At 39.6% G+C, this 11,228-nt stretch overlaps 1 protein-coding gene across 2 annotated transcripts in view; it reads left to right on the top strand.

Annotated features, from left to right (window-relative positions):
• The window catches only part of LOC107694180 (PRKC apoptosis WT1 regulator protein-like), a 95,104-nt gene that overhangs the window by 60,639 nt on the left and 23,237 nt on the right, over positions 1–11,228 (top strand). For both annotated transcript variants that reach the window (XM_016493807.1, XM_016493808.1), the window contains exons 4-6: positions 3,884–3,912; positions 8,618–8,714; positions 10,125–10,229. In XM_016493807.1, coding sequence (XP_016349293.1) covers positions 3,884–3,912; positions 8,618–8,714; positions 10,125–10,229 — 231 coding nt within the window. The remainder of the gene's footprint in view (positions 1–3,883; positions 3,913–8,617; positions 8,715–10,124; positions 10,230–11,228) is intronic.

Raw genomic sequence — 11,228 nt, 5'->3', positions numbered from 1 at the left:
AGGCAATCTGTGTGATGGGCGATTCGGCTCTTTGTATTAAGCAATGCATAAATACGTGATGCTGTTTTGTTCATACATATGCTCATTTATATGAGTTAATTTAGATGTAATGCACGTTTTTTATAGACGGTTACTTCCTTGGTATGAAACATTATATCGTTGATACATTTTTTAGCTATATCGCCCAGCCCTAGGTAGCACTTTTCATTATCGAATTATGCTACCATCTGTTTTAATGGGTGGTAGCAAAATCTGACAGGGTAGCACAAATAGTCAGAACACTCAAAGCAAATCAATCAAGAGCGTAGATTGCTCAAGAGCAAGAGCAATCAATCACTTTAATTTTTTCCTTCTAACAGTGGAAACAACTACACCTTTTAGTCATAAAGATAATCGAAATTGTAAAAGGTTTGCCTTTGTTTGTGTACATTCACAATAAAAACAAATCTTTGTGCTTTTGTAAAATAAGCCTAAAGAAAAATAGGATGCCGCTTTCTGCCGTCTGGTTTCCTTTCACGCAGCACAAAAATGAACCGAATCTCTGCATACTAGGCTACTTGTTACAGTTTTTCTTTCATTTTCTTAATTTATTATTTAAGTAAAGATATATTTCTCATATAGGCCTATTTATTCGTTTATATATAGCCTAGCTTTATTATGTTTTTCTCCGCTCGCAAAAGCACTGCAGGTGCGTGATGTGATATGATGACCATGTGAATCCTCATGTTATGTTGTTTGCTGCTTTTTGCGCATGTAAAATTAATCCCCGGGAAACAAATGTTAGTATTTTTAACGGGTCACAGACACATCCTTTCTAATTTAATTAAATTCTAATTTAAAATAATCTTGTCGGTTAACGGTTAATAATCGTTTAACGAGCGTCGGTTGTCGGTTAGGAAAAATAACCGAAATGAACATCCCTAGCTGGGACAAGCATTTCCCTTCTGGTGCTGTGTGTGTGTGTGTGTGTTGTTTTGCTGCTTCTCTCTCTTCTAAAATGAAGTCCTGATCAGCTCAAGGCCTCCATCTGCTTCTGCTTAAGCTGCGCTTTACCTTTCTTCTATTCTGCCATACAAGGAAAACACTCTGATACCGGAGAACCACTAGAACTCGCAGAACCGTACGGAACATTCCACGGGATCATCTCGCTCCAGTGTGGCGCCAATGTAGCAGTGCATCGCTGGAAAATTCAACTCCATCTGTGCATCAGTGCCTCAAAAACCTAGTGAGCTGCCTACCTAGACATCAGTAATCAATGGACAAAAATCATGGACAGAAACGGCTTCCTAGATATCATAGGTGCATTTAAACGTGCAAATGAAATTGCGAAAAGGTGTCTAGGTGGGAAACTCAGTAAGGTTTGAGACATAAAACTTGCTTGTCAGTAGGGTGTACATTTATTAACATTTTGGTCAGAACATCTGCACTAGGGTTTGAGACAGCCTTTGCGTGACAATATTGGGTTAATTCTGAACCAAAGTGTTCATGCTCATTTGCATTTTTAATTAGCACTTCTCGTGTGAAGACGTTAGATGCGCTGGGAGAGATTTCCCATGCGTCACCGCGCTGACCCTAGCAATAAGAGCGATGAGATGGTGGCAGTGTAATTTTCACCTGACAAAAGCGCCTGTTAGAAGTGTTATGGGGCAAAGCAGAATTTGCATAGTGCAATTAGATGCAGTTTCCTTTAAAACGCTGCTCAACAGCTGGAATTCTCAAAGGTTTTTTTTTGCTCGGTAAGCTTGAGGATTTCAGCGTTCGTATTTAATCTTACAAGGCCTATGTGGGTAAATATGAATTGTGTACGGGCAACAGGCTTGGGCCACTTGTCTCTGGAAGGATTTGAATGTTTATCGCATAAAGCAGGAAAGATTTAGGGCACATGAGCACAGCTTCAGAATGCCAGAGCAGGCCTGTGCCGGACTTTATTAGACTGGCTTTCTGAGATCCTGAGATCTTACCTTTTTAAATTGGCTGTCAAAATCACAAAGCCCATCATCGCAAACAGCTATGAATTCCTAAGCAATGTGCAATTTATCAGAAGAGAACTGGGCTGAATACAATGAATATATTTGCTTTCTCCATTTCAGTTAACCTCCCTCATCTCTCTTTCTCACACACACTTTTTGTTCTGTTTCTTTGCTCTTACTTTTCGTCTGTGATGACCAAAATGCCTAATTTTTTAAAGGTTAATGGTTCCAGCTATACAAACAATAGTTACTTTGAGTAATTTAGCACTCTGTATCACCAAATTACCATTGGGCTCTGCATGTTTATCAGAGTATGTGAGTGGAGTGGAGTGGCAACAATTTCCCCTCCGCGCTCCAAGCATTCAATAATCACTCCGCTCCAGCTCCGCTCCGGGTTCACCATTTCCCGCTCCCGCTCCACTCCTCGCTCCACTGATCAGAAACACCGCTCCGTGGCTAAATTATTTCACTATGCTTGAAAAATCAAAGTTCTGTTCAGAAATTATATTAAACGAAAAATAAATGCATAATACTAGAAGAATAGTTTTAACATGGTTTAACAAAAGGCTGCAAACGAACAGCGTGCATCTGAAGTGTCTCTGAAGGAAATAATGCATTATTTATCGGCTTTAAGATATCGGCCAAATGTTCTTATCGGGCCGATACCGATAACAGAAAAAAGGAGCATTTATCGGCCGATACCGATATGGTGGCCGATATATCGTGCATCCCTATATTATATGACTGCTTAACTCGCTTAGCTTACTTGTCTGTGCAACGTCTCTACTATGGCGAAGCTGAGGGTAGCTCCGCACCCACTCCGCTCCGCTCACATACTCTGATGTGTATAAGCATTCACAAGCCATTTTACTTCCGTAATGTCACATATTTCTGAGTGAAATTATAATAAATGAGAAAAGATGTAGGATGGGACTTGATTTTGATGATTAGCTCATGAAAAATTGTAATTATATCACAGGTGATTAAAAGCAGGGGCTAGAAACAAAGGCAGAGCAAAGTTTTTATTTAATGAAAGATTATGAAGACAAACATTTTTTTCTAGGCAGTGATAAATCATTCACAATAAGACCAGAAACCGATAGTAAGAACATATTTTTGGATAGATTTTCAAGGTACAGTACAGCATTGTTCAAAGATCTTGTGTGATGTGTCTGTTGAAACCCGCACAGGTTATTTTGCTTGAGCATTTAATTTCTCAACAAAATCAGGCCAAGAACCACCAGACAGATGCAAAGACATTAAAAAAGGATTTTGCCTCTGAAATATGTTTTATGATGGTTGAAACTTTATACGTTTCCCTAGAGCTTTGTGTATAAAGAGATGATGATATTGTGGTGGTGGTGTGGAATTAGATTGCCAACATCTTGCTTCAGCCAAACAATATTTCGAGAGGCTTTGAGGCAATAAGAGGAATGATTAGTAAAATCTGATTGTTGTAAAAAAAAAAAAAAAAGAAGAAAAACATGTACCTAAACATTATGAATAGCCAAACTTTGTGTTCCTGGAACATATGGGTCTGAAAGTGTTTTGTATGACAGTTGGATAGATACCAGCCTTTAGTGAGAGTTTGAGAATGATAACCATAACCTGTAGGCCATCACAGTGATGGAACTTGTTTCTTTGAAGCAAACACAACCGTAAGGTTCAGCTCTGTTTGAGTTATAGTGCCTGGATTTATTGTTTTCTGATTATTTATTTTTTGTCTGGTTTAGCTTTGGTACCTCAGAAAGGGGCGTATGAATAGAGTGAGTCATACCGTTCAAAGGCCAACAGAAACTATTGGGAGGCTGTTGCGTGTGGGCTTGTGTTTGTGTATCTGTATATAGGTCTATCTCTTTTTCCATTAAACCAATAGGTTATTCTCATTTTTATGCCTCTGTTTTATTTTTCAGGACACTCCGAGATCCAGAAGTCATAAGAGGTGAGTCTGACTGCATATAATATCTGTCAGCGGGTAAGATATGTCTTTTCAGCACTGCATTGCGCAGAGGGAGATCGAAGGGATTAAACCGTTTTAGTCGTTGACCGCAACTCTGGACCATTCGCTCATCTGGTGGCTTCTGTCAGATGTAAAAAGTATTCTCCTGGCTTGGAAATTTGCCTTAGCAAAACTTCTGAAAAAGAAGTGTCTTGTCAGAAGAAAGGGATTTAAAGCCTGTGAAACGACAGCATGGCTTAACTGGACTCATTTTCAGAGCCACTGTAAGAACGCCAGTTGCTTTCATTCTCTCAGTTGGCAGCAAAGTCAGGCCTGAATTTGTTTCCACTTGAATGATACAAGTGGACTGTTTGTATCCAGCTGAGCATACAAAATTAAGAGAAAAGTTCTAGGAAGTTCAAACTAAAAACTCACTGCAGACCCAAACACTGAGTGACTTTGACAAAGAAATATCCAGCATGACCCTGTGTCACCTCTCATGTAAACACTTCCTGCCCCAACAATGGCAATTTTTCTTAAGCATTTCCAAATGTCACATTCAATTTTTTATACAGGTTGCAGCAGTTGAGTTGAGATTCACGCACCAATTGTTCTTTTGAACTGATTCTTAAAATGCATAAGTAATTAAAGGGGTCATATGATGCTTTTTTAAAGATCATTATTTCTTTGGTTTTGAGACTTTAGTCTTTGCAACTTCAGGGATCTTATCTATGCACAATCAGCTTGTAACACTCCAAAGAGAAAGGAAAACTTGAAATCGCATCATATGACCCCTTTAATTCAACTGTAAGGGATAAATTTGAAAGTAAATCTGTGAGGTAAATAGTGGTATTATCTGTATTTAAAGGAATAGTTCACCCAAAAATGAAAATTCTGTCATTAATTACTCACCCTCATGTCGTTCCAAACCCTTAAGACGTTTATCTTCGGAACACAAATTCATTTTTGATGAAATCTGAGAGTTTTCTGACCCTGCATAGACAGCAATGGAACTGACACGTTCAAGGCCCAAAAACGTAGTAAGCACATCGTCCATGTGACATCAGTGGTTTAACCTTAATTTTATGAAGCTACGAGAATATTTTTCATCCTGCAGCTCTTGTGCTGCACACATGAATGGTTTCTCAAATGGTGCATCTCATTGAAGAGCAATTAGAGGTTTGATTTTTCACATGGCAGATGATCAGCGGACAGTTTTTTTATGTGGGAACCCTAACCATGTCTAGTGACCAGAATATCATGGTGGACTCTAGTAACAGCAAAACAACCACCCACCCATAACATTCTAGCAATGGCATAACAAGATGCTAACAACCACTCAGAACACCTCAACATCCTGGCAGCTGGATGTCACATAGAAGTGTAAAAATCCATCCAGACATTTGAACTAGTTCATTTAAATGAACAAACCGATTCACTAAAATGAATCAGACCTCCCTGTTTACAATGGCTTGGACTGACAAAGTGCCAGTGCATTGTGGATCCAGGGTGATGCAGACAAAAGCCCATCTGAAGCTCAGTCTGGCCGTTTGATTTGTCGCCCATCTTTCTGCCCTGATACTTGCACTCCAACACGCTGGGCTCTGCCAATAGCCGGCATGACAGGTAGACGGCAGAACCGGCAGCAGAAACCACAACGAACACGCTCACAATGCATCAGAACAAAAGGAGGAGCTAGCCATAATCATTAAATTAATGATGTTCCGTTGAAGATAATTAGTGTTTCGGACACAAGTAAAATATGTCTAATGGTTATTTGAGTCCTAACCAAAAGTTTATTCTTGAGGAATGAACACAAAATGAATTAAATCTGCGGCCAACATATTTAGAGTTGACTTCCGGCCCTCTCTCTCTCTCATACACACAAAGCCCCCTGTTGGGTTTCCAGGAGCAGATCATTACCTCTGCCTCCTCCTGTTTCCTCTCCACAGGGGACTAATGCAACAGAGTGGCGGTTACATTCCCAGGACATGAACATTCAGATTGGACATCTGCTCCGTTCTCAGAGTCGATCAGATTCAGACTACACTATACTGATAAAGCCATGGCGAAATACATCACACACCTCATCTGGACGCATTACTGGACCTTTTCCTTTATGGTTTCCTTTATTACTATTATTTCTGTCGTCTTCAGTGTTGAATAACAATAGATGCGTCGTCTTTGAAAAATATCAGGGCAAATGCATTTTTTTTTTTTAAACTAGTTTCACATTTTCTGAAGAAAATTACTCGTCGCTACTATGCTAGATTGTTGCCAGAGCATTGCTAGGTGGTTTCTTTGCCATCAAGAAGATGAAGAAGAAGGAAAAAGAGCCCACCCAAAAGGTCCCTAGACATGGCTCAGATCCATAATTATAATGTACTAGGAAAGTTCAATCACTTCAAAGAAAGCACACAATTTGGGATACCGTTCATGTCCATACCACAAATTTGTGGGAAGAGTTACTCTTCGGGTTTTCTTCAGATCTCTAACCCTAAGAATGAGCAATAATAATATTAATAATGATGCTGGTCTTAGCTAAATAGTTTGGGTCCATGAGCATTAGACTGGTCGGTTGCACATCGGCTCCATTCTGTACGTTTGACCTGAATCTCATTAGATGAAGCACTTCACCGTACCTCCTCATTAGCTGGAGGATTAGAACGGCCGTCTGTCAAAAGAGACACTCTGGGAATAACCGCGGAGAACATTTGAGCTGGCAAATGGTTTTTCAGCGCCCGAGCGATCGTCGCCCAACCAGACCTCCATGGATGATAATGTTATATGGGCTAGAGCTCCCTTCAGCCCATCTGTGGTTAGAAAATGTAAAAACCTTTAGAAGAGAGAGGCAATTGAAGCTAGTTTCATCCAGAGCAGGATATTTCTGCGGCGCCAGTGTTTTCTGCGGCATTTCGCGTTTGTCACTTTCACAGCTGATTTCACAGCAATTTCAAGAACATTTCTGAATTCTGTTTTTGGTAGCTGTGAAATGTAAATGTTTGAAATGTAAAATGACAAGTTGTTTTGACTAGGGCTCTGTCCTCTTTCAAATTGAGAGTGGCTGCAAACGCACACTGTAGATCTTAACGCATGCTTCAAAACAACATGAAACTGCATTTAGCTTCTGTTTTGTCTCTCCAACTGAATTACACACAGATGAAGCATTAATTATGCATAATGCACATTGTCTGTTTATTCCACATGTAATTCTGACTAAAGGACTAAAGAAATGAATTATATTAATTATTATTTCCTAAAACAAGAAATTGATATGTCACAATCTGTAAAGCTGCTGTGAAACAATGTGTATTGTGAAAAGCGCTATACTAATAAACCTGACTTTACTTGACTTCAGTAACTCTTAAGTGCTGTAGGAATTTCCCTGAAGAAACTGTGAAGTCACTATGAGATCAGGGACATTTATTATGAAAATAAATAGACTAGGTTTTGATTTCATGATCTCCTTTAAGAGATGTATCCTGATGATTCTCTGGATGAGACTAGCTTTCTATATTCTGTTTTTCAACAGAATTTTAGATATTTTGTTTAAGGCATATCATTTCTGCACCATCAACGTCACCAATTGGAATCGAAAAAGTTCAGGTTTACAGCTTATTCTAGTCCTTCATCGATTGGGCACCCCATTCTCACACCATTGTTTGAGTCAGTGCATCTAACTTTTGATACACATGAAATCTTTAACATTACATACAATTTCAGGGAGCATGGAAAATACAGGGAGTTCATAAATCTGCAAATCCTCGGGCAGGTGAGAAAAAAAGACCACATACTTGAGCCTTTCTCTGATTCATTGACAGTTCTTTTCTTCCCGCTTTTGTGGAATGTACAGACAGGCCTTGCTCAGAACAACACTCTGAAGCGAAAAGAAGGCCCAATAATTTGATTCCCGGGAAAGGGTTATCAGCCGAATGAGTGAAATATTATGAAGGAATCCTCTCCAAGTCTTCCACATATGTAATTACTGAAATGAAGCTGGTTAAAATAAGTTCCACATGAATATTCCCAGAGCGTCTGGCCTAAGCAAAGAGCGAGAAAGATGGGGAGAGTGAAACAAATGGGAAAAGACAGATATTCTTCCCCAACCCCACTCCCCCCTTTTTTGACTAGCTACACAGCGATGTCCCAAGGCACAGTCCTGTAAGAAGCAGGTCTGTTCTCCTCGCTAATGAAAGCGCATTGCTCTAATGCCTTCTACTGTGCCATAAAAAGGCTTTTCATACTCTGATAATTTACTACTTGAGTTTTCTTATTTCCGCTCCTACGAAATAAATGACACACTTTCCAAGCCATTATGTTGGAAAACGGTTGAGGTCTCGTTTGAAGGGAGAAAAATGTGTGAAAAGATGTTTTAGCAAGGCATCTTTTGTAACCAGAACACAAGAGTGAAAAAGTGTGCACCTGTTTTTATATTTTTTTTTATTTAAGCTTTTAAGGAGACGTCTCCATTAGAGGTGCGTGGCACCGCCAGCTGTGAGTCACGAACTAGGCACACTGTTCGAAAATGTTTTTCAGTGTTAATAAGCATGACAACTTTTAGTTTGTTGTGTGCTGTATTTGATATGTTCAAAGGGAAGGTAATATGTAGGCCTATTCATTTAGATGCTCCATCTAAAATATATATAACAAGTTGTTTGCCATTAGAAATGGATTTTAACTCAAAAAATGTTTTTTTTTGTGTGCGCAGCGACGAAGAAGGAAACAGACATCGCCATCGACACGGAAGGGAAGGCAGCGGAGCTGCGCTCACATCCCAGGAGAGAAGGATAGAGGAGCTAGAAAGGGTACGTTTCTATGCATTTACCATCAAGATAGAGCAGCCTGTCCTACCTACAGCTTTTTACACAGGTCCTGTCCCAAACAACACATTTGACCTGAACTTTTTGATCTCGTAGACTTTCCTCGTACCCATCGAGTCCAATTTTTGCCTCAATCTGTACACATAATCAATCGGCATTGCCTTACGCTCGAGGCAGAAATGTCAACATTTCATCCAGTTTCCGACGGCTTTCTGCTATCTTTTGGTCAATGCCAAATGACCGGTGCCGTTTCCAACGGTCTCTCGGTGCAATCCTGACCTTTCTCTGGAAGAAATCTCCATCTGCAGCGCTTTTACGAAACGCCACCAGACCAAACCACGTGCCTCTTACTCTCAAATGTCAGCATACTTTCAAACCCGCACGGATTCTTTATCATATACTGATATTAAATTACATTTCAACATGGGGTCCATATCCAAACCCAGTAAGCCTTAATTTTTTTTAGCAGCTTATCTTGCAGTGGTTTCATAAGGTTTCACATATATCTCTCGGCGTGACTCAGACAGCACTGTAATAACCTTCAACTTAATTAGCTTAAGATTTTCCATGCAACAAATTTACATGCAGCGAACGCTTTAATAGTGAGATGAATATTTCTTAAACTTCAAGATCAGCTGAACAGCGATCTTAAAGGCACATGACGCATTAAGGCCACACGCTTCATGATTGTGATTGTAACGTCTGTAGTGACAGTCAATCGAGGTGCTGCTTTATAGCCCTGTATTATAGTCATAAATATTAATGCGTCTCTGAGGATGTAGGAACATATGTTCACATGCTCCTACGTGTAGGTGTGATGGAGGATTAACCTGTGTAACAGGGAGAATTGAGCATTTACCTCCTAAGCCAAAGGAAAAGCCGTGGGGAACACGGACAGCATACTTTTATGTTCTGTTTTGAATAAAACAAACAGCACATCCTAACCACGCTCGATGTGCCAAGTTTGTAACAAGCAATTTTTCTGTCCATACCAAAAATGAGGTTGCTACTTGATAATGTATGTTGAATGCTATGATGTGGAACAGCATTTTAGAGCGAAGAAATGTCACTATCATGCACAGCGCTGCAGAAACATAACCAAGTAACTTACAAGGTGCTGTCGTGTGTGCATTCCTAGAGCGTTAATGTGAACTAAGGTGCAAAATCATTTGGAAAAGACCATGATATTGACAATCACCCACATTTCCATATCAGTGTGCATCAAGTATTCCGAAACCTGCCACGCATGGCATTAATCTGAAATTCTAAGAGTTTAGTCAATCCTAACAGTGCTTATTTGCATACAGAAGTACGAAAGTAGGCAAAGCAGCACACACTATGTACTATTGTAATTGCGCTTAAGGCTTTGGATCTGATGGAATTACACTTTCACAGGAGCTGGCCGCGGAGAGGCAGGAGAACAGTCACCTGTTGAAAGCCCACCAGGACAAGGACGAGCTGATAGTTAAGCTGAAGGAGGAGATCGACCTGCTAAACCGGGTGAGAAGCAGACAGCGGTCTTGTAGCACCCAAACGAGCGACTTTACAGGCGCATGTGTCCAGAAGCGTTATCTGTCATACTTATTTTCATTTCCCCTTCGATAACTACTTTCATTTGCGTACGGAGACGGAAATGTCAATATAACTGCTATTAACATGTTGATTAATTAGAAGTGACAATTTATAGGCGGCTCGCACACGCTCTTTAGAGCATTTTACTTGGGCTTACCTCAAATCAGGGTTTCTATGCGTTTTCCATTTCCAAATTCCATATTATTCCAGAATTGTCTGTAGATTTAGCAGTGAATATTTAACATGGTTTTAATATAGGCCAGTGGTCTCAGTCAGTACACTTGCATGATGTTTTTATGAATTAATTGATAGTTAATGTAGACCTACAGCCAGGTTCATATATATATTTGGACACTGACACAGTTTTCATAATTTTGGCTCTGTATGCCACCAGAACAGAATGAAAAAGAAAACTATCACGATAAAATTGATGTGCAGACTTTAAGCTTTAATTCAAGGGGTTGAACAAAAATATAACATAAAATGCATAGGAATGACAACCATTTTTATACACAGTTCCCCCATTTTCAGAGGTAATTGGACAAATAAATATAATATAATGTTCATTTGTAATATTTCCTCTCTGATGGTTTTTTTTTTTTTTTGAAGCCTAACAATTAGCCTTTTTCACACTTCCGTGTTTCTGGCTTTCGGACTGGCGCTTGCAGGGAAAAAGCTTTTCTGGTGACAACTGCGGCTGTACTTAACAAGAATGAGTTCGATTATCAAAGTCTTTTTTTACAAATTAGATATTATGAAAATGCTTGAACTGCTGGTACTTTACTCTACAACGCGCAAACATTTCACAATTAACTTTTTGTGTCAGCTCTGGTCATCACAAATACAAGTTTGTTTATTTCTAAATGGTGGCAGTTATAATTCAATTAGTTTTGCCGTTCTATCTGTTTGGTGCTGGCTGTGCATAAA

Source organism: Sinocyclocheilus anshuiensis, unplaced genomic scaffold, assembly GCF_001515605.1.
Source record: "Sinocyclocheilus anshuiensis isolate Anshui unplaced genomic scaffold, SAMN03320099.WGS_v1.1 scaffold1003, whole genome shotgun sequence".
Classification (NCBI taxonomy): domain Eukaryota; kingdom Metazoa; phylum Chordata; class Actinopteri; order Cypriniformes; family Cyprinidae; genus Sinocyclocheilus; species Sinocyclocheilus anshuiensis.
Note: the sequence above shows the minus strand (reverse complement) of the source record. Positions and strands in the feature narration are given on the sequence as shown.